Raw genomic sequence first — 24,777 nt, forward strand, 5'->3', positions numbered from 1 at the left:
AATGAAAAGCTACTTTAAAAAAGGTCTGCTCTAAGTACAGCACGGTTTAATGGCAGATTTTAATCATCTCCCAGTGGCGGCCAACTCGCTATCTGTGTGGGCCCCTTAGCCACATGAGTGCTGTGGGCACTGGTCCTGAGCGAGGCTCTCTTGCTGCAGCAAACCTGGATGGAGCTGCTCCCCTCCTTAAGGAGGGAGGGAGGCATCTATATATTAGCCGCAATCACAGAGCACCGATTCTGGAGCCAGACCGCCTGCATCGTCATCCGAGTTCCAATGTTTATTAGCTTGTCATCTTAAGGTTTCTCGCAGGAGTTTCCTAATCTGTAAAATGGGAATGGTCTTGTACCTCTCTCTCGAGGTCTGTGGTGAGGATGCAATGAGCTGTGCATATGCAGTGCATATGCACTGCCATCACAGTGCCTGGAAATGCGTAAGCACTTTGTTTCCTGTGGCGATGAGGATGAGGAGGACAGAAATGAGGGGGATGGATTTGTGAGACAAAATGTATTTAAAAGTCAAAGTCAGTTAGGGAGGCACCTCATAGGAGCAGTCACTATCCCCCTACTGGTTAAGGTTCTTTCTATGTAAGATGCTGAGAAGCACTGGGCGAGGGCAAAGTGCAACATAAAATCCATTTTGACTTGTTGGCTCTGTTTTCTCAAGGACGTTAGAAAGTTAAGAGCTTGAGAGCATTTGTACTACGTCCTTCTCCCTAAGTCATTCACTTGGTTTTCTCTGTAGTCAAGTTAATAAAACAACAACAATAATAACAATAGGACGGTGACGATGATAATGGCAGCTAACATTTCTTGGGCACTAATTAGGTTCCAGATACTATGCTATCATCCTCATCCAGGTATCTTATAAGGGAAGCTTAGGCATTACTTCATTTTATCTGTATGACAGCCTCTCCTTTTTTTAATTAATCCTCACAGAGAATATTTTTCCATTGATTAGAGAGGGTGGGAGGGAGGGGGAGAGACAGAGAGAGAAACGTCGATGTGAGGGAGACACATCCACATCGATTGGTTGCCTCCTGCACATGCCCCCACCTGGGGTTGGGGATCGAGCCTGCAACCCAGGTACAGTGCCCTTGACTGGAATCAAAGCCAAGACCCTTCAGTTGCTCTATCCACTGAGCCAAACCAGCTAGGGCTGTACGACAACCTCTTGATGTAGTTTTTATTATTCTCTGTTTTGGAGCAGGAAGAAATGAACTTTGATGAGGTTATGTAACCAGCCCGAGGTCACATGACTAATATGCACCCCACCCCCACACTCTGCCCTTTGCCTTTCTTTGCAGCCTCCTCTCACCCTGCTAGGAAATGTATGAAGCCACCTGAAATATTTTGAATTAGCCACTCACTGTGTGGGGAACCTTGAGCTTCCTGTGATTGTTGTACTGCCTACATTGAATTACAAGTGCCTTTGCCTGGCTGTCTGCTCATGCAGAATATGTGTGCACCCCAAGCAGGAGTGATTTCTTGTTTATCTGTATTTCTCTAGAGTTGCTCACTTGTAATATGCTCAGTTCATATTTGTTGAGTTTACCAATGAATGAAATGTCTCTGTTTTCATTATCTGGAATGTTCTTCTCTCACCTCCTTTACCTGCCCAACTCCTTGGTATCTTACAAGGTAAGTTTAAGTCTTGCTTCCTCCTGGGAGGCTTCCTAGATGACTCCTGACCAGTTCTTCCCTCGCTTGTCAACCTCCAAGGACAGAGAGGGTGAGAAGGCCTCTCTGCGGCCTCAGGGCCCACCACCTTCACATGTCTAGTTACCTGGCCCTTATCAGATTGCATTTAAGTTGGTGACTTGTTTGGTTCCTTTTAAACCATGAGCTGAGCTCTTGGAGAGAATTGTCTTGTATCCCTACCACAGGGGTGGGGAACCTTTTTCTGCCAAGGGCCATGTAAAATTATCAACTTAAAAATTAGCCTGCTATATTTGGTCAAACATTTCATTAATTCACCCCTGATGCCTTGGCAGAGCCAGATCAAATGATTTCGCCACCCGGCCCTAGCGTCCAACACATGGCCCGGAATAGATTTTGTGCTCAATAAATGGTTATTGAATTAGTGTTACTTAGAGTTAAAAACAGACAATTAAAAAACATTCTGGCGTCCCTCATCTTATTGAAGCGTCACAGTGTCTCTGTGAGATACATTGCCATTTTCTTATTTGATACTTAAAGATAGTGAGGCTCTGAAACTAACAAGTATTAGAGACAGGACTAGACCCCTAGTGAGATGGCTCCAGATCCTCTTCTCTCTTCTCCACTGTGATTGAACAAACCATCCAGGGCTATTTATAATTTTTTTAAAATTAACAGTTGACATGTAATATTACATTAGTTTCAGGTGCAAAACATTGTTATTAGACATTTATGTACCTTACAAAGTGCTCACCCCAACAAGTCCAGTACCCATGTGATACCATACATAGTTATTCCAATATTACTGACTACTAGAGGCCCGGTGCACGAAATTCGTGCAAGGGGTTCGGCCCTCGCAGCCCTGGCTGGCCCTCACAGCCCTGGCTTCATCTGGAAGGTCGTCTGGATGGTCGTTCTGCTATTCGGTCTAATTAGCATATTAGCTCTTTATTATATAGGTAGGATATTACTTATGCCCTACTTATATCCCTGTGACTGTTTTTATAACTGATAGTTTGTACTTCTTCATTCCTTTCACATTTTCACCCATCTCCCTAACCCATATTCATATCCATTTGATTGTCATACAAGTTGGATAGGGAAGGGGTTGTTCCCATTTTACCTTTGAAAAGAAAAACTGATACCCAGAGACTTAACTGACTTCCCCTTAGTCACCCAGGGTAGGCAATAGGTGATAAGCCTGAAATCGGATAGGATAAATTTGTGTATCTCTCCACATCTCTCCATTTTCAACACAACATACTTTCAGCTTTTGTCTAGATTCATGTGAGAACCTAACTGATATCCTCCTGTATGCCCTTTCCATTCAAGTCCATTCTTGTTCTTGGAGGCGGATGATTCTTTTTTTTTTTAGATGCTAACCTGATCATGTCGCTCTTTTGCTTATGACTCTTCAATACCATTTGGATAGAACTGAAATTCCTTAACATGGCCTTCGGCCCTTCATGGCTTGGTTTCACCCTCCTTTTCTGTCTCCTCTCACGATGCCTCTCTCAGCTTGGAATCCCAGCCACCCTCTCCTGCCACGTCCTCAGCATGTGGTGCTCCCTCCAGCCTTGTGACTCTCACACACGTGCTTTCTTCTCCCCGCCCACTGCCAACATATTTAATTCCTGCTCATCCTTCGATCCACACTCTCCAATGTAGTACTCACTAGCCATGTGTGACTATTAAGTTCATTACAATGAAATACAACTTAAAATTTGGTCTCTCAGTTGCACTAGCCATGTTTCAAGCGCTCAGTAGCTATTTGGCTGGTGGCTACTGTGTTAAACATCACAGAACAGACCATTACCCATCGCAGAGAGTCCTGTGGGCTAGAGCTGCACTGCCTTTCAGCTAGGAAGCCGGGTCTTCAAGGAAGAAACCTTTCCTTGCCCAATATCACCTTCAGATTGAGTCCTGTTTTATTTGCAAAATGTTTTCACAATATCTTGTACTTTTCCTTTCTAGAACTTTACATGGTTGATGAATCATTCACTCTTTAATTAAAATCAATAAAATCATTGCATAAATGCTTTGAACAAATAAAACAATAGAATAAATAATAAAGCCATTCATTTTTGGGGTTAATATCTATCTTCCCTACCAGATTTTATGTTTCAGGAGGGTGGACCTATCGTTTGCTCACCCAGGTCCTAACATACAGTAGACTCAGGGAGTGTAAAAAAATGAGTGATTAAAGAAATTGGGACCTCCCTACTCCCAGTTAGTGGAGAAATTTTGAGGAAGGATGTAGGGCTAAACATGACTCTGGGGAACTCAAGAGAGGACGTTCAGAACCGGGGAATGGTGTGGGCAGAAGTGCGAGATGGTGATGTCAAGGAGCCAGCCCTGGAGCAGATGGGCTCCAGTAGGAGGAAGAAGGGAGACTGGAAGTGATGGTAGGGGCACACCTGGCTAGCCAGTTCTGAGGCCCATAAGGAAGCTTTTCCAGAATCACTCAGAGTTTCAGAGTGACCAGCAGCAGATTCAAGATGGCTTGCAGGGAACAGGCACTACATTCAAGGATGCCAGTTGGAGGCAGCATGATTCTTCTAATGAAGTTCTGGGGGCTGAGATTCCTTTGAACTGTCAGCTCTGGGAGGCCTGTGTCCTTCATACTGGCACGCAAGGTACTTAATAATATCTGCTTTATAATGAATGGCTGGATTAGAATGTTGGTGGAGGAATAAGTAGGAGGGGGAGGATTGAGAGACTTGAGAAGAAAGATCTAACAGGATTTGGTGACAGTGGAGAGGAACGAGGTAGAGGCAGTTTCAGAGTTTCTGTTCTTGGAAGAATGTTGGTGTCACTGACATAAAAGGCAGTGTTTGGCCTATATTTCCCCACCTTATCGTCAAGGGACAACACCACACCTCAGCTAGGATGCTGTGCAGGTGATGGTCCACAATCGGCTTGATTCATTTTCTGAGCCACTAGAGGAGATTTTGTCAGATTGAGAGCCTCCAGGGGCCTCACAGGTAACAGACACAAGCTGTATTGGCCTCGTTGCTGTTCCCACCTCTGGGCCTTCCTTTGCGCTGGCTGTTTCCTTCCTGGAACACTTTCTCCAGATTTCCAAACGGTCAGCTCCTCAGGTCCTTCAAGTGTTTCCTCAAATCTCACCTTCTCAGCAACCACCTCTTCCTTCTCCAGCATTCCTGATCCCTGACGTATCACTTTCTTGTGTACTATACATACACAATATAATTTATTTGGTTTATTAGCTGTTATCTATCCCTATTAAAATATAGTCTCCAAAAGAGCAAGGAATTAAAAAATATATAATTTGCTTTCCATTGTTTCCCAAGTACCCAGAGGAGTTCACAGCCTGACCCTAGAAGGGGCCTGATTATATTTGCCGACTGACTGAATGAGTGAGTAATTGAATTGTGTAGGCAACAGGGAGCGATGGGCCTGAGGGAATCAGGGCTCAGGGATTGCATAGCCCCACACATGCCCCCAGAGCTGACAAAGGCCTTCACATCAAGATTTAAAAGAACACAGGACCAGCCACACAGAACTCTATTGCAAGCCGGATTCTGTCTGTGGGGCCCCAGGCTTCGACCCTATCTCCAAATAGAGCTCAAGATAAAACCAGGTATGCCTCTGACCTTCCAGCTCTTTCTTTGGAAACTGCTGTCTCCCCACCAATATGGCAGAGCCTGCTGATCTAAAACACATGCAGGGTTGAATTGGTTCCCACAGTCAGAACAAAGCGATGCACAGCCCCTTCTCCAAATATTTGTTTGCTGCCCCATAGCTACGAGTTGACAGTTGCTAGACATGGACCAGGTTACCAAACCAAGTTGCCGTAATCTCCTTCTCTGGAAATTCTCTAGAAGAGCAATGTGCTTTCTCTCTAGCCAGGGAAATTCCCTTGATGCCAAGGCATTGGGGTGAGTTTACTAGACTGCTTTCTTCTTCCATTAATAACAGTGTAGAAAAGAATCCTTAGGTCAGCAGGTCAAGTCCCAGGGGCCTTCTGGGTAGTGTGACCCTGACGGCCTTGATTCTGGGATGTTGTAGATGGAGGTGGGGTTGTAGGGTGGGGTGGTCCCACTCTTGAGTAAGCATGATCATAAGGCATTTCCATATAAGACTGGGGAAATAAGAGTGGCTCCCAAACAAATCAGATGTAAATGCGTGTTACAATTCTTCCAGTTCCTGGTGATAGGTTACTGTTTTAGAGTTGGAGACACCGAACCTTTGTGACCGAAAGGCCTTGATTAGAATGTGGACCTCTTCAGAGGGGATTCATAAAATAGATTGAAGGGAGTGTTTGCTTTGCTCCTACTGGAAGCTTACGCCCACCATGATTCTTAGGAAGATTTGAGTATATCCACTCTTTTTGATCACCATCCCTTTGCCTATGATTTATATATGTGCTTACATGACACAGAGAGCATACTATAATCTATATAATAAAAGCCTAAGTGACCGTTAAGGTGGAATGACTAGAACGACCAGTCGCCATGATGCACACTGACCACCAGGGGATAGATGCTCAATGCAGGAGCTGCCCCCTAGTGGTCAGTGCACTTCCACAGAGGGAGTGCCACTGAGCCAGAAGCCAGGCTCACGGCTGGCAAGCACAGCAGCAGTGGCGGGAGCCTCTTCTGCCTCTGCGGCAGTGCTAAGGAGCAGTGAGCCGAGCAGTAAGGAGCAAGCAGGTGGACAGTAAGGAGTGAGGGATCCTGGATTGTGAGAGGGGTGCCCGACTACTGGCCTGGAGATTGGGCCTAAGTCGGCAGGTGGACATCCCCCGAGGGGTCCTGGACTGCAAGAGGGCGCAGGCCGGGCTGAGGGACCCCCAAATCCCCCAGTTCATGAATTTTTGTGCACTGGGCCTCTAGTTTATACATAAAAATGATTCAATTGAACAGTAAGTTAATGAGGCAATGCAAGCGTTCCGTGCCCTGGCCTGGCCAGAGTCCCATCCACGGCTGGGCACAGAACGCTTGCCTCGTCGCCAGGGTAACAATGCAAGCATCTCTCCCACCACCCCCCTGGCTGCTCTGTGCCCGCTGCCCAGAGGCCCTCTGAGGCTGGGGTGGAACGCTTGCCTCGTCACGGCAGCGACAAAGCAAGCATTCCACTAGGCTGCTCACGCTGCCCGCTCTCAGTGGCTGCTCCCCAGGACTGGGGGACTCAGTGGGGCTGAGAGGACTGGGCGGCGCCATCTTGTGGCTATGGGCGCCGCCATCTTTGTGATAGAGTGATGGTTAATTTGCATATTACCCTTTTATTAGATACAATTTACTAGTTCCAAAGCACTTTCAAACCAATTGACTCCTTTGATCCTCACCTGGGAGATATCTTTCCTCTCAGGGAATTGAGGCTCAGAAAGGTAATGAGATTAGTGCAGGATTAAACTGACTCACAAGTGGTGGAGTTGCAACCAGAAGATGGCTTTCTGACACCATCTTCCAGGTTCATTTCTACTCCAAAGCTGCCTTGTGGTATTGAGTTTATTGAGTCTTCTGTATTTTCTCACCCATTTCCTCCTTTGACTAGCTGCAGGCCTGTGAGAGATGGGCTTGCCCAGTTCAGGCCTGCACTGTCTGGGCACGGAGGCCAGTGGGGCCACAGGGAAGGTAGAAGTTAGGGCTGGCCTATTGATTCATTGATTTATGTCCCACAAATTCAAAGAAGATTTGAGACAGCTAATTTATTCTAATAATGGCTGATGCCAGATGTTGGGCTAATCACCCTTTATTTTGCTGCATTTTCATAACATCATGAAGAGATATAGGGGCAAGTAATAGCTTTATGCAACCAAGGAAACTGTTTTTCTGGCTTCCCAAAGTCATATGACTGGTAAGTGGCAGAGCCAGGCTTCAGACTCAGATTGCACCCAGTACCATTGATTTTAACCACTATCCAGTGATTTCCAGGCCAAGATGGAAGGATGGGCATGCCAGACAGAGGAAGTTGTGCCTATAAATGCTGTGGAGATGCAGTTCAGCAAAGCCAGAGGGGGATTAGAATGGCTGGAATTGGGTAACCTGCCCTCAGTCACACATAGCCAGAGTGGCAGAGCTAGGCTTTGAAACCAGGCTGTCATGAGGCCATAGTGCCTGACAGGGAATTGGGTTTGGTCCTTATGTTCTTGTAAGTCTAGATCAGTGATGGGCAACCTTTTGAGTTTGGTGTGTCAAACTTCGCCAAAAAACTGAGCATAACTCGGGTAGTGTGTCACTTTGAGGAAAAAACTACAAGACTCTAGTCGCAAATGTTTCATCCTCAGGAGCAGCAAATGTTTCATCCTCGGCATGCGGCAGCATGTCATCAGAAATGGCTACGCGTGTCAGTGCTGACATGCGTATCATAGGTTCGCCATCACTGGTCTAGATCAATCAGTGTCGTAAAGACAGAGGGCATTCACCTGGCGCTGTGGGGCAAAGGTATTGCCAGAGGTCACTGGCAAATGTTCTCCACTAGCGCACATGCCCTCTCCACAGGGTGAGTCTCTTGGGCATTAGGAAAATCTCTGATGACACAGGCGGACAGTATGGTGCAATAGAAAGAACACAGGTTCAGAGTTTGAATTCTGGTTCTGCCATCTACTGGCTGTGTGACAAGTGCAATACTTGCTCCCCCTTTCCTCCCCAGTCCTCTACTTACATTTTATGAAATGGAAATATTAAATATATCTTCAGAGGACTTTGTAAGGATTAAATAACATAATGTATGTAAAGCACCTGGCACATAGTAGGTGCTCAGTTCATGGTAGCATTTATTTATTTATTATTACTTGACAAATTGAATGCTTTTTTTTTTGTTGTTAAAAATCTATAATCGTGTATAGCTCCTATATGAGGAACATGGTACATAGTAAGAATTTGAATCCTAGGTTACAAGTCTGCCATTCCAAAACAGGCAAAAAGAAGAATTAATGCATTTTAAATGGAGATGGATTCTTTTGGGTTGGCTTTTGTGGGATTTAAAAGGTTTTTGTCAGGTTTGAAGTTACTGGGAAATGGTAAATGTTAATGATTATGGCCACTCATGTTTTTTCAAAAAAGAAAACCATAGAAAACAAAAATAAAAATTAGAGTTAATCAATAAATCTATTATTCTACAATTTATAAAAATTACATAATGAAGTGAAAAATCTCCTATCTCCTCCAACTGCCATTTCTGCTCTCAGAGGCAATTACCATTAACAATTTGTTGTGTATACTTTTTGGTTTTATTGTTTTTTACCTTATTGTATTGAAATGGATATCTTTCCATTTCATTTTTTATGGCTCAACTTTTAAACCTATATTTAACAGTGTGAGGTATAATTTACACACCATAAAATCTATCTATTTTAAATGTATAATTCAGTGATTTAATTAAATATACAGAGTTGTGCAGTCATCATGCTAATCCAATTTTAGAAACCTTCTGTTACTCTAAAAAGTTCCTTATTACTTTTTTGCGGTCAGTTCTCACCCCATAGGTAGATAACTTCTTATCTACTGTCTATATTTATAGTTACTCTTTTTTAGACATCTATCTATATAAAACCCTAATATGCAAATAGACCAAACGGCAGAATGACCAGTCACTATGATGTGCACTGACCACCAGGGGCAGATGCTCAGTGCAGGAGCTGCCCCCAGCCCATAGGCCCTGACTGGCGGTGGCGGCAGGGGACAGGGCCAGCAAGCGGGCATCGCCAGGCCAGCCATGGCAGGTGTGAGCTGGGGCCCCGATCACCCTGCCAGTCACCCCACAGATCGGTCCTGATCGCCAGCCAGGTCTAGGGACCCTACCCATGCACGAATTTTGTGCACTGGGCCTCTAGTTTTATATAAATGAATTCATAGAAAATGCATTATTTTGTGTCTGACTTTTTTCACTTAGCATGTTTTTAAGGTTCATTCATGTTGTTGCACATATGAGTAGTTAGTCCTTTTTTCTTGCTACGTACTAGTCCATTGTATAGATATACCATAATTTGTTTACCATTTGGTTAAACTATGATGGATATTTGAATTGTTTCTAATTTTGAGTTATTATGAGTAGTGCTGCTATGAATATACACATACAAGTCTTTGTGTTGGCATATGTTTTATTTTTCTTGGATAGATATCTAGGTGTGAAATTGTTGATTTGTATAGTAAATTATATTTAAAAACTGTCAACCTTTTTTTTTTCAAAGTGGTTGTATCTTATATTTCCACCAGTAGTATATGAGGGTTCCACTTTCTCTATCACCTGAGCCAAACCAGCTGGGGCTGAGTTTTGCTTTTAAAGAAATATTTGTCTAACTCATGGTCACAAAAGATTTTTCTCCTATGTTTTCTTCTACAAGTTTTATAGTTTTAATTCTTACACTTAGGAATGTGATACATGTTGAGTTAATTTTTGTATATGGTATAAGCTAAGTCCTTTTTTTTTTTTCATATCATACTAGAGACCTGATGCATGAAATCGTGCTCGGGGCAGGGGAGTGGGGGTGTCCCTCAGCCTGGCCTGGGCCCTCTCGCTAATTGGGTAGGGTCCCTAGGCCTGGCTGGTGATCAGGGCCTATCAGGGCTTTCCTTCCCCAGGCTGCTGGCAGCTGGCCCCACCCCCGCCACTGTCACTACTTGCCATCTGTGCGGCGCTACACTCCCTCCCCCACCACCAGTTGCCTCCCTCTGTGGGCGACAGGCATGAGGTGCGATTGCTTGGCTGGCCTGGGCCTCCCTCTTTGGGGCAATCGCAGAGCCTTCCCTCCATCCCCCCCATCGATTGCCCTGCTGGCCAGTGGCCTGGGCCTCTCTCTGCGGGGCAATTGTGGGGGGATGGCGGGGCCCCCCAATCAATCGCATTGCACCCACCTTGGCTGGCCTGGCACCAGTACGTGTCATAGCATGGTCATCCAGAAGGTCGTCTGGACGGTCATTCTACTGTTTGATCGTTTGGTCGATTTGCATATTACGCTTTTATTATTATGGATTGGCCTTTAGTTGTTCTACCACCATTGTGAAACAGACTATCTTTGCCCTCATTGAATTGTTTGGGGAATCTTTTGCCATGCCATGAAGTGTGATTTTAGCTGCAGGTTCCTATAGATGCTCTCTATCAGGTTTTAGAAGTTTTCTTTTTTCCTGGTTTATTGAGTGTTTTGTTTTCTTTCTTTTTCTGCATCTCTTGAGATGATCATTTGATATTTATTTGTGCTTTATTTTGTTAATATGTGTAATACATTAATTTATTTATAGATATTAAACTACTCTTGCATTCCTGGGATAACTATATGATCTTGGTGTATAATGCTGTTTAATATATTGGAAGATTAGTTTCTTAATATTTTGTTAAGGATTTTTATAACTATGTTCATGACAGTTTTTGATCTGTAGTGTCCTTTTTGTTATGTCTTTATTTTTTTGGGGGGAAGCCCCTTGGATATCAGGGTAATACTGGCCATGTAAAATGTGTTGGAAAATGTTCCCTTTCTTACTATGTACTGAACAAGTTTGTGTAGGAAAAATATTGTTTTTTCCTTAAAATTTTTGTGTGTGTAATTTCTCAGTGAAGCCATCTGGTCCTAGAGTTTTTGTGTTTTTTTAAGTTTTTTTGGTGGTAATGTTATAAAAACAATTTTGATTTTTCAAGAATAAATACATTTCAATTTGTCATGTGGCTTTGGTAAATTTCTATAGCCTCCCAAATAGATCTTGTTGTTTTTATATGTTTTTATTAATTTCTAGAGAGAGAGCAAGGGAGAGTGATAGAGAGATAGACACATTATTGATTGGCTGCCTCCTGCACTCCCCCTTCTGGGAATTGAGCATGCAACTCAGGCATGTGCCCTGACCGGGAATCGAATCCATGACCTGGTTCATGGGTCGACACTCAACCACTGAACCACACCGTCCAGGCACAAATGGTTGTTTTTGATTATTTTTAACCCCCAGTTTTATCCTTTTATTTTGTTAAGAGGATTTGCTGACCTATTCATACCACCACTCCCAGAAGTTGCTTCTCTAACTCTTTTTAATTGTTGTAGAGTATTTCATTTTACAGATGTACCATAGTCTGTTTAATGTAAAAGTTTTTCTAATTATTAAATATATTCTTAAGCAGTGCTGCAGTTAACCCTTATATACAGGTGACTTTCTTTGCTTAGGCTAGTAATTTGTTAAAATACATTCCTAGAAGTGGCAATGCTGGGCCAAAAGTAATGCATGTCTTACATTTTAAAAAATATTATTAAATTATTTTTCAAAATTCATACTACATTAAAAGGTCCACTTCTCCATATCTGGCCCCTAAGATATGCTATTAATCTTTTGCATTTTTGCCAATGTGAAAAGCAAAGAGTGGTATATTTTAATTTGGTATGTTTTATATCTTATTGAATTGGAATGGATTTGGGAGTCTTTCTATATGCTTTTTGACTATTTCTTTATATTTTATGAAGTGATGCTTAATTTCCAGTTAGATTGGTTGTCTTTCTCTTATTTATTTATAAATCCTAATGTTGAGCTTTTATCTATTTTACGTTGTAAATATTTTTTCTATTCTATGATTCACTTTCTTCTAATCATAATTTCTTTTCATTTTTTAAAAAGCCTTGCATTGTAATTTATATTCTTGTTTTCTTTTAAAACAGAAAGTTGTACAAGGGATCGATTTAAACCAAATCCGAGGGCTTGGGTTTGATGCCACATGTTCTCTGGTTGTTTTGGATAAGCAGTTTCGTCCTTTACCAGTAAACCATGAAGGTAGGACCATTCCTCTCTCTTTCCCTGGTGGTGGGTGACATGCTGGGGCAGACTTGGCTGTTCAATCCAAAGGGCCCACGTGGGACATGAGGGCACAGGTCTCTTACCAGTGAAAGTGAGACTTAGAGGAGAGGCATAGATGCCAGCAATCATGTCCTAGAGGTTAAAAGCTTGACTAGCATTTGGTCGGAGTAGGGTGGCAGCAGGGGCCTGGATTCTGGAGAGACTTGGCTCCATAAAGTACAAGAGCCACCGTAGAGAGCTTGAGGGAAGGACACGGACTCATTATTAGCTCAGAGTGGGTAGCCTTGAAACAGACAAGTGGTCTGGGTGTATTTTTAGAAGAGAGTGCCAGTGTCTGTAGTTGTTTTGCATATGCAGCTCCTATACAACACTCATTTGAGTGGGTGAGCCAAGTCCATTTAAAGGAACTAGAACAAGGCAGGCAGGACCATGTATCACACAGAAACTGGGAACAGATGGCCTCTGTTTTCAATGGCCAGACCAAAGGACAATCCCATTTAATGAGGTTGTTCTAATGAGGTTGTGACTCCGCAAATGTAAAGTGTCACTTGGGTTTACCCTCAGAAATTTTTCACAGGGAGTGAAAAATTTTGACAGAAATGTGTCCCCTTTGGGGAATTTCTGTCAATAGCTGTAGCCCTGAGTTTGAAACCCAGAAGTCTACACTGGTCAGGTAGGTAATGCATGATGATAAACTTCACTTCAACTGATACTTTTTTTTTTTTTTAATCTTTACCTGAGGATATGATTTTATTGATTTCAGAGAGAGGAAGGGAGAGTGAGAAACATTGATGTGAGAAACATTGATCGGTTGCTACCCACATGTGCCGCGACTGGGGATTGAACCTGTAACCTAGGTATGTGCCCTGACTGGGAATGGAATCTGCAACCTTTTGGTGTACGAGATGAATCTCCAACCAGATACTTAACTTTTTAATGAGCAGAGATCATTTGGGAGTGGTGGAGATTATGATGCACCGGAAAGTGCATCTAAAGGAATGTGGCTCTAGGTGTTGTCACAGTCAGTTGTTGCCAAGGTAGCCATTACAGACATGTTTTGGGCTGGATTATGTTTAAGAACCCTTAGTAGTAGATACTGCTGTAGCAGCGTCTTTCTGCACTGGTGGCTGTGGATACTGGGGTACACTGGGACACCTGGGGATTGGAGTCAGGCAGATCCTGGATCTTAGCTAGAGCACAGGAATGATGATGACTCTCTCTCTCTCTCTCTCTCTCTCTCTCTCTCTCTCTCTCACACACACACACACACACACACACACACACACACACACACACACACTTTTCCTTCTTGCTATACTTATTAGCACCTACTTTGTGCCAAGCCCTGTTATTAAGTGCTGGGGCTTCAAAGATGATTATGGACTGTCCTTGTTCTTTTACTGGCTCAGTTGCCTTTGTCTGGAAGCAGAGACCGAAGGATGGGGCTGAACCAGCAGACCTCAGCTCAGCAGCAGCAGGCACTCTCCAATTATGAGATGTGTCCAGCCATGCTGGGAGGCTGTCAGCACTTCCCTTATTGGCTTTAAGTCCAGGTCAGGTGATCGCCTGTTAGGGATGCTGTAGGGGGAATTCTTATTTGGGGTGGGGTGTTAGGTGTTAAAAGTTCCAAGGGCCTTAGCTGGTTTGGCTCAGTGGTTGGAGTGTTGGCCCACAGACTGACAGGTCCTGGTTTTGATTCTGGTCAAGGGCACGTACCTTGATTGCAGGCTGGATCCCTGATCTGGGCGTGTGCGTGAGGCAACCCATCAAGGTGTCTCTCTCACATCGATGTTTCTCTCTCTCTGTCTCTCCCCTTCCCTTCCACTTTCTCTAAAAATCAATAGGAAAAAAAAAATCTGTCCTTGGGTGAGGATTACAACAACAACAACAAAAGTTCTAAGGACACATACCTTCTAACCTGCCAAAAACACATGTTGTTTTTAAAACTGGCTGTATATTCATGAGCCTAACCCCCCAAATTTGTATTCACTTGGCTTAGTGCGAGTGTAGGGCATCAGCATATTTGAAGCTCCCTCGGTAATTCTACTATTGCAGAATCACTGGGCACAGATGAATGGACAGTTAAAACAGCAGGAACAAAAACAACGAAGTGGCAGATGAGAGTTCCTTGTCAGATCTGCTTAGATACCTGCCCTCTTTGGATGCCATCATTTCTCTCATTGTAGGTAGAATTGCCTCCTGTTAACAGACCTTCTATTAAAAGGGTAGCTAGGTTGCGCCTCTAATTATAAGTGTTGAAAAAATTATTTTTCACCTAAAAGGTTAAGATGTACCCATTCATCAAATGCATCCAGCTGCAGGTGCCCCTCACCAGTTTCCTGCCTTTCAACAGGTTCTATTAAGGGTAGATTTTATCTGAAATAGATTATCCTATGTTAGAAAATTATATTAGAATTTTAAAGGTTGTTTAAAGATTCTTTAATGATTGCTGCTACCTACATGACAGTGACCAACTCTTTTTTCTTTTTTAATACATTTTTTATTGATTCCAGAGAGGATGGGATAGGGAGAAAGAGATAGAAGCATCAATGATGAGAGAGAATCATTGATCAGCTACCTCCCGCACACCCTACACTGGGGAATCAAGCCTGAAATCCAGGCATATACCCTGGCAGGGAATTGAACCATGACCTTCTGGTTCTATAGGTCAATGCTTAACCACTGAGCCATGCCGCTGGGCTGTGGTGACCAATTCTTGATTGGTTAACTGGAGTAATTGTGAGGAGCAGAGAGTGGAGTCAGGAAATTAACCATCGCCATTAAAATTAAACCTACAGCCCTAGCTGGTCTGGTTCAGTGGATAGAGCGTTGGCCTGGGGACTGAAGGATCCTGGGTTCGATTCCGGTCAAGGGCACATGCCTGGGTTGTGAGCTTGATCCCCAGTAGGGAGCATGCAGGAGGCATCCAATCAATGATTCTCTCTCATTGATGTTTCTAACTCTCCTTCTCCCTTTCTCTCTGAAGTCAATACAAATATATATATATTAAAAAAAAATCAAACCTACAAAATGGGCAAAACTGTTACCATCGTTAGATGTCAACCAAAAACAAAACAAAACAACAAAAAGCCACCAAAAAATCCCAAAACCCAAATATATTCAGTACAATAGTTTAAGAATTCAAATTGTTGCTATCTGATGAAACAGTCTCATTGTCAGGCCGTTCTTGTTTAATCTTTCTTCCTTTGAAGACCAGAACAGCCCCTGTGGTGGACAGTGGTACTGTGGCTGCCTGCTTCCTGGGTTAGACAGTGGTGCATTGGTGCCTGCTTCCTCCCTCTGGGGCCCATCAAGCTGAAGGCATAACTGTGTTTGGGACATCCCAGCTGTAAGAGCTCTTGGGAAGGAAGGCAACCAAGGGGCCAGGGAAGGACTTACTACGTAGGCTACTCTGCAACGGACACCTAATACTTAGAGGTGTTTGCTGATTTATAGTCATTTTATCCCCTCAAGTATGCCTGGAACATAAGGTGTTCGAAATATTAATTGAATGCATACATGGATAAATAACCTGCCCTTAGGTCAGTGGTTCTCAACCTTTCTAATGCCGCGACCCTTTAATACAGTTCCTCATGTTGTGGTGACCCCCAACCATAAAATTACTTTCGTTGCTACTTCATAACTGTAATCTTGCTACTGTTAATGAATCGTAATGTAACTATCTGTGTTTTACGAATGGTCACAACCCACAGGTTGAGAACCGCTGCTGTAGAGCCTAAGACCATCGGAAAACACAGATATTTACATTACGATTCATTAACAGCAGCAAGATTACAGTTATGAAGTACCAACGAAAGTAATTTTATGGTTGGGGGTCACCACAACATGAGGAACTGTATTAAAGGGTCGCGGCATTAGAAAGGTTGAGAACCACTGCCTTAGGTAAACTAGTTACAGGCATACGTGGGAGCTCTGGCAGGTTTGGTTGTGGACCATTGCAATAAAGTGACTATGGCAATGAAGTGAGTCCCATGAATTGCCCAGTGTATAGAAAAGTTATGTTTACACTATGCTGTAGTCTGCTAAGTATGCACTAGCATGATATAAAAAAACACACAATGTCCATTCCTTAGTTAAAAAAAACACTTTATTGCTTAAAATTGCTAACTGTCATCTGAACCTTCAGTGAGTTGTAATCTTTTTGCTGGTTGAGGATCTTATCTTCCGTTTGTAAACACGCAGGATCTACAAGGTGCAGCAAGGCAAAGTGCAGTAAAATGGGGGCATGCCTGATGTAACCCAAAGGCTGCTCTACCATACTGCCCCCAGTTCTCTTAAAATATGATAGCTTCTGGGTCTGAGCTCAGTTTGTGTTCTCTGCTAGCCTCCTTTCTTACTCTTTCACCTGGCTAACCAACTAAATTAAAGCTTTGTTGCCTCTTGGGAGCTCTCTGTGCAGCCTCAGGCTCAGCTAACCTAGTGCCCTCTCTGCTCCTCCTCCTCTATTTCCCACATTGCACTTCTGTTCTGGCAGTCAGCACACCACATGCTTTGTAAAGGCAGGGTCTATGGCCCATTCTTCTTGGCATCCCAGCACTGTGCCTGGCATATAGTAGCTGCTCAATAAAAGACTTAATGAATTTTTAGTGGAGTCTTTATTTGTGGTTTTCTTCAAGAACTGAAAAACGATTAACTTGCCGGTTTTTGCCTAAAAGTAAAAGTTAATAATCATAATAAATACAATACAGTATTGAGCCGGCGCAGCTCTCATTGTGTCATTCTGACTGCATGTTGAGAGCCTTTCATGTAAAGGCAGTGCTAGCTGATTGGTTCTTTTGGGGGAAAAAATGTTTTTATTGATTTTAGAGAGAGAGGGGAAGGGAAAGGGGGAGAAACATTGATTGGCTGCCTTCTGCATGCCTCCTACTGGGGATCAGGCCCGCAATCCCAGCATATACCCTGACCGGGAATAGAACAGGTGGCCTCTCGGTGCAGGGGCCGAGGAGGCCCAACCAGTTGAGCCACACCGGCCAGGGCTGGTTGGTACTTTATAGTTGAAAGTTCAGCAACAGGTGTTTTTGTCTTCCAGCAGCACCAGACACATCCTATACAATATTTAAGCAATACTGATATTGCTTCTTAAATATCATACACCCACACACACATGTGCATGTCTGTGTGTGTGTGTGCACGTGTGTACCCACATTCTGATTTGATGACAGGTCTGGAATGGGACCTGGACATCCGTATCTCTAAAGCTATCTAGGGATTCCAGTGTGCAACCAGGACTGAGAACCAGACCTTGTACAGTAGAATCATTTTGCTGTTAAAAACAAATCTGAGGCATGCCTACGGAAGGTCTTATGGCCTTTCTCTTACTTTCGAAGTATTACTGATTTTTGAGGAGCTTTTGTGGAGCCCCAAATCTCTCCATGCAGGCAGCCCAGTGACTGAGCCCTGGCCTCCTTTTGATGATTATGACCTAATTTACATATTTTTTTAGGTTGTCTTTTTTTTTTTTTTTGGTAAGTTTTAAAAATTCTCTTTTAAACATATGGAAAATAAATAACAGCCTCCTATGTGCCCACTACTAAGAATTAAACAGATGAAATGTTGCCATATTTGCCTCAAATCCTTTTTTGTTTGAAAAGGAAGAACACCTTGAAGCTCCAAACCTTGCCTTCTCCCTCCCACACCCTTTGCCTAGCAGGTGACCCTCCTACTATGATTAATGTTCACAAACACGTTTCTATGCTTTGACAACATATGTACATACCCGAAACAACAAACAACATATATCGTGTTTAAAAATGTCCCAGCTGGTATCATTACCATTGTTGATATGTGGAACTCGAGTTTACCCATTTTACCAATTGATTTATCCCTTCTCTGCACAGATGATCTGTTCTCAAAGCACACTTCATGCTTTTCCCAGCTGTGAGATAGTAGGCATGTGCTCAACTTCAGAGTCAGGTCGTCATGGAAAGTGACTGAGATCAGGGGATTGTTTTGAGACTTAAATGAGATGTTTTTTTGGTAAAATGTTTAGCACAGGGCTTAAGTCACACACACACACACACCGAGCTTTTTAAACATTTGCTATTAACAAAGTTACATATGTAGTTGCTACAATTACTTGGCCATTAAATAAAATCATGTGTGAGAGTGCCTGGCTTAATTACTATTGGGTCCCTTTTTATCTTTCCTTCTTATAATTTCCCAGGTATAGTCACTGCTGTTCTCTGCATTTTGCCTTCTGAGGAAGTAGAGGGCTGTCAAGAGTACTGAGTGGCTTGTCCATCAGTAATGCTGAATTACCAGGCTGGGGAAGGGAGGAGGGGATGGTCAGCTCCTCTGTGGTGCGAGACAGTAAATGTAGCATGTGAGGGGATATGCTCCTTTTCCAGTTGGGTTTAAATTCTATTCCTTGTGACTTATTTCTTCTGAGGGCCTACTATGTGACAGGTGCTTGCTATATTCTTTATGTACATTATTAATTCCTATATGCTATTAGGTATTGTTACCTCCATTTTATGGATGAAAATACTGAGGCTAAGAAAAGTTTAATAAGTTTCTCAGTACATCTCTGCTTATAACAGAAAGCATTCGCCATTAGGTCTGCTTGGCTCTAAAACTTGTGTGCTTCCCACTCCACCCAATAAACCAACTGAGTGAGGGAAACAACTTATTTTAAAAAACTATTTTAATTAAAGTGACTAGAAGTGGGACTATAAGCAGATCAGAGCCATTGTACAGATGTATTATATTAAACTAGAAGCCCGGTGCACGAAATTCGTGCACGGCGGGGGGTTGTCCCTCAGCCCAGCCTGTACCCTCTCCAATCTGGGACTCCTGGAGGGATGTCCGACTGCCCGTTCAGGCCCGATCCCACCAGGATCGGGCCTGAACGGGCAGTCGGACATCCCTCTCACAATCCAGGACTGCTGGCTCCCAAATGCTTGCCTGCCTGCCTTCCTGATTGCCCCTAACCCCTTCTGCCTGCCAGCCTGATCACCCCCTAACTACTCCGCTGCCAGCCTGGTTGTTGCTTAACTGCTCCCCTGCCAGCCTGTTTGCCCCCAACCTCCCTCCTCTGCCGGCCTGGTCACCCCTAACTGCCCTCTCCTGCAGGGTTGATCACCTCCAACTGCCCTCCCTTGCAAGCCTGGTCCCTCACAACTGCCCTCCCTTGCAGGCCTGGTCCCTCACAACTGCCCTCCCTTGCAGGCAGGGTGCCTCCCAACTGCCCTCTCCTGCTGGCCATCTTGTGGTAGCCATCTTGTGTCCACATGGGGGCAGGATCTTTGACCACATGGGGGCAGCTATATTGTGTGTTGCAGTGATGATCAATCTGCATATTACTCTTTTATTAGATAGGATGTATTATACCATTGAAATATTTGTCCACATTTAAAGGAGACAGATCTTAAACAGCCAAAGCATTGTTTTGGGCTTATTTCACTGGCTGTTTTTCTGAATATATACCCAGAAAAGTTTTTTCGGAACAGCAGGGATGGGAAAGGAAAGGAAGAAGTGGAGAGAGAATGATGCTGGTAGAATTTGTTGGGGGAGCTTGACTGGTTTTAGTGTAGACGGTTAACTCTGGGTGCTTTAGTCAAAGAACACATCTCGTGAAGGGAAAGCCAAGGCTGGGTAGAGTGTTCTGCTCAGCCTGGTGGTGATCCTTTCACTTGTTCCTTGTTGATGGGGGAAATTATAAAAGTGGTGTAGCTCTTTGCCCTGGGGAATCCATAATAGCCCTTGACTTAGAAGGATGATAATGTGTCTTCACCGCTCTGTTTCTGCTAGGGGATTCCCGTCGGAACATCATTATGTGGCTGGACCACCGAGCCGTCAGTCAGGTGCACAGGATCAACAACACCAAACACAGCGTCTTGCAGTACGTTGGGGGTGTGATGTCCGTGGAAATGCAGGCCCCAAAGCTTCTGTGGCTAAAAGAGGTGAGTGCATGGAGTTGAGGGGATACTAATACAGTGGACCCTTGAACAATGAATGGTGCCGACACCCTACGAAAGCCTATAACTTTCAAGTCTCCCAAAACATCAATACTAATGGCCTTTTATTTTTTATTTTTTTAATTACTTTATTGGTTAAGGACTAATGGCCTTTTATATATGTAAATACTGAAAACATAAACAGTTGATTGACACATATATTGTATGTATCATATACTGTATTCTTACAGTAAAGTAAGCTAGATAAAAGAAAATGTTATTAAGGAAATCATAAGGAAGAGAAAATATACTTGCAGTACTGTACGTGTTTATTGAAAAAAATCCACCCATGCAGTTCAGACCTGTGTTGTTCAAAGGTCAACTGTAATAGTAGAGGATTCCATTCACTGTGGATTTGTCTGTACCAGGCACCCTGCCACAGTCCGTTATGTTTGATTTTCCCCAGCAACTCCCTGAGGAAGGTTGACACCATTTTATTGATTACTTTGCAGTTAAATGATTCTTGTTTTTATGTGTTTAACTCATGGAAGGCACTGTGATAAGTATTTAACCCAGATGATCTCTTTGGATCCTAACAGCAATCCTGAAGAAGGGTTTATTTTATTTTATTGGTGTGTGTTTTGTAAAGAAGAGAACTAAAGCTCATAGAGATTAATCAACTCACCCAAGTGACTGAGCCAGGATTTGAACCTAGTAATGTCTGACTCCGAAATTGATTCTCTGAATATCCAGTACCCAGTTGAAGTTCAGAGAGGTTAATTACCATTCCAATTAGAAAGTGGCAGAGCTGGGATTTAAGTCCAGGTCTTCTGACCAGAATCTTCTTTCTCTATGCACTCTTAGCCCCAAATGCTTACTCTAGCCTTGGTGGCATTTTCGGGTATTCTTCTATCATCTCACCTGCACTTGAGTTTTCATGTCCTTGAGTGATCTCTGGTCGAAACACTTGCAGGTGGTTCCCGTTTCCAGATGTCAGGATCCTTTATGAAGTGTAGAGAGTGGTAATGTCAGATTAATGGTTCCCTTTAGAGATGGATGTGTGAGAAAGTTCAAGTCCTCTGGGAACCTCTGGACTAGAAAACCCCTAGGTGGTCTGCTGGAGAGAGAATCCATCCAAGGAGTAAGACCTGGCGTGATTTATTCAGTGGCTCTGAGTTGTCAGGTGGGCTGCATCTTCAATTACTCAAAATGTACATGGGGAAGGGGGGAGTTTAAGGTGCTGAGAAGGTGTCCCTGGACTGCCACCATGGGGCACAAGGGAGATAAGCAAAAAGGACATCAGTCATCCACGTATGCCTGGCCAGCGTGGCTCAGTGATTGAGTGTCCACCTATAAACCAGGAGGTGTCAGTTTGATCACTGGTCAAGGGCATATGCCCGGGTTGCAGGCTCGGTCTCCAATGTGGGGCATGCAGGAGGCAGCTGATCAATAATTCTCCCTTCCTCTCTGAAATCAATAAAAAAAAAGAAGAAGAAGAAAGAAAATCTGAGTAGGCTTGGCTTGTTATCTACTTTATATATTTAACTGTTTTGTGAGTTTTAATTTCTAGAAAGGCTTTTATAGTTGCTGCAATTCAAAAGCTACAGGGTGTCTTAGGCACTGGGGCTTTCAGGATCCTGATTTTTCTTAACTAACATCACATTGTGTGATTTTGGGTGTAGCGATTCTCATCCCAGACGTCACTTTTTCCGTCTACATAAAGTTTGAAAACCTGATCCAAACATATGCTGAAATACAAATCAGAATCTAGAGCCGTGCTTCACTGCCCCACACTCTGTGTTCTATAGCATTAACTCGTGCTCTCCTAACAAGCTGTGCCTGGTAGAGTGTATGGGCCACAGAGGCTGAGAGGGAGGGTTAAATGCCTTTCCCAAACAGATGGTAGAGCCAGAATTTCAACCCATGTCTACTGGGCTCCAAACCCCAGTCATCCACTCCTGTCTCATGGTACTAAAACCCTCTGTACAGGGTGCCACTTAGGGTAGGACCAGGAATGAGGGCAGTGGTGTCCTTCAAACCAGCCCAAACATGGTGCAAGAGAACAAACGGGGTGGATATATCACCCTTCTTGGCCACAGGTAAGGAAGAGGGGTATGGAATTAAGTGAGGAGGACCAGGCAGGTGGTCATTGGTGCACCATCCGGGCCTTATTGAGCCCCTACTTCGTGGCCAGCTCTGGGCTGTATACCCAGGAGATCTACATATACATTCAGTATGAGTTTCTCAGGATACTTTAGAGCACTTGCAATCAAAATGCACTAAATAAAGCCCATAGAAAATAGAGTTCTAGATTGCATAGCACTGACCATCACCTTCTAAGACCATCCATCCATTCTTCCCTCCACCTAACCAATTCCACTTCAGAATGTTCTGAGTAAGGCTCTAAATATTGCTCCATTCTGTATTTAATTACCTGAAGGCTGAACCTTAAACCCATTTGAAAAATTTCTAAAATTTATTGTTAATTTTTGGTAAGCATGCACAGGAATCCTTGCTGAGAGTCCCTTTGGTATAGCAGTGGTTGCAAACTGAAAATCAGAGCTATTTCTAAAATCACTTTTAGCATCTCCTTAAAGCCTGACCTGGCTGCTTTATAGCGCTTCTCAAACTGTAATGTGTAAATGAATCAATTGGAGAGCTTGTTAACTGAAGATTGGTAACCCTGCGGTGGGCAGGGAAAATGTGCATTTCTAACTTGCTCCCTGGTGTTGCTGATGTTGTGCTCTTGCAGACTTAGGAATTCACTTTCAATGTTAATGGCTCTGCCCTGGTATCCTGAAAAGCATCCATTTGCAGAGAATCCGGTTTTTAAATAAATAAATAAATAAATAAATAAATAAATAAATAAATAAATAAATATATTGATTTCAGAGAGAGAGAGAGAAAGAGGGAAATATAAAAGATGAGATAGAATCATTGATTGGCTGCCTCCTGCACACCCCCCACTGGAGATCGAGGCTGCAACCCGGGTATGTACCCTGACCTGGAATTGAACCATGACCTCCTGGTTCATAGGTTGATGCTCAACCACTGAGCCACGCTGGCAGGGCCAGTAAACAGTTTTTGGTGGGGTTATGGGAGACTGAGACACAGAAAGCTAGATAGATTCTGTAGAACTGTTCCACTGCACATTCATGTCAGAGCATGAGACTGTGCTGGGTTTATGGGGCTGTCATTTGTTCACTCTTTATTCATTCCTTAATTTGCCAAATTTTAAAGGAGGTCCTGCTATAATCCAGTAATCTGATAGGCACTGGAGGCATGAGCACAAAGAGGACTCAGTGGTTCCCTTGAGGGGCACAGAGTCTACTGGGGACAATGGAGGGGCAGTACTAGAATAAGGAGGGAGTGGGTGGAGGAAGAGACAGGGAAACCTAAGCACAGGCACACAGGAATATGCTAAGTGCTTTCTGAGAAAATAATTTGCTTCCTGGGGGAGTTGAGATGAGCCTCAAGAGTGGAGGTTTTGCTTAATAGAGAAGACAGGGAAGACATTTTAGAGAGAGACTATGGTTCATTTATGGTAAGGGACGTAGGTCCCAGGACATGAGCCTGAGTGGAGCAGGAAATGAGGCCAGGGCTCAGTTTGTTAAGGACTTATTTGGTGATAGAGATTGGTTGATGGTTTTTAGCCAAGGGAGGGAGTGTTCTTGATCCCTTTGGCCGGGTGGAGGAGATTGGATTAGGGGTGAGAAACTGTGTGGGGGAGTAAGAAGTTGTTTTCTTCCCCGATGATAGCACTTTGTTACGTTTTCTGTGCTCTTAGGATAAGTTCCAAAATTTGTAACATGGGCCAGAAGATACTATGTGATGTCCTTTTGCCCCTTTTCTGTGCTTACTGTGTGGCCCTCACCTTGCTCACTCTAAGCCTTGTGCAGGGATGCCCTCAGCGTGTCTCAAACACAACCAATTCTTCCTAAGTCATTCTTGACTTGGGCTTGGACCATGGGCCACATCTGGCTGCTGCCTGTTTTCGGATGTCCCAGGAGCTAAGAATGGCCTTTACGTTTTCAAATGGTTGAAACAGAATCAAAGGAATAATGATATTTGTGATGTGTGAAAATTAGATGACATTAAAATGTGAGTGGCCATAAGTACGGTTTTACTGGAACACAGCCACCTCATTCATCTATGCGTTGTCTATGGCTGACCGAGCTGAGTAGTTGGGACAGGGACTGTATGGTCTGCAAAGCTGAGAATATTTATTCTCTGGACCATTAGAGAAAAAGTTTACTGACCCCTGGTCTTGATGATGTGATGCTGTGCCTTCTGCCCCTGAATCTTCTTCCCTCTACTCACCACTGCTTGTAACTCATCATTTAGGTCTCAGCTTTATTGTCACCTCCTTACAGAAGCCTTGACCCTCACATAAATCAGAAGCCTCCTGTCTTTGCACTCTTCATCTTACTCCATTGTGGCTTTCATAAATTGTAATCATATGTCAGA

General features: G+C 43.5%; 1 protein-coding gene across 4 annotated transcripts in view; it reads left to right on the top strand.

The window, feature by feature from the left end:
• Window positions 1–24,777, top strand: part of FGGY (FGGY carbohydrate kinase domain containing) — a 398,594-nt gene that overhangs the window by 26,197 nt on the left and 347,620 nt on the right. For all 4 annotated transcript variants that reach the window (XM_028142287.2, XM_054720996.1, XM_054720995.1 and 1 more), the window contains exons 3-4: window positions 12,259–12,370; window positions 20,165–20,316. In XM_028142287.2, the coding sequence (XP_027998088.2) occupies window positions 12,259–12,370; window positions 20,165–20,316 (264 nt within the window). The remainder of the gene's footprint in view (window positions 1–12,258; window positions 12,371–20,164; window positions 20,317–24,777) is intronic.

Source organism: Eptesicus fuscus, chromosome 9, assembly GCF_027574615.1.
Source record: "Eptesicus fuscus isolate TK198812 chromosome 9, DD_ASM_mEF_20220401, whole genome shotgun sequence".
Taxonomy (NCBI): domain Eukaryota; kingdom Metazoa; phylum Chordata; class Mammalia; order Chiroptera; family Vespertilionidae; genus Eptesicus; species Eptesicus fuscus.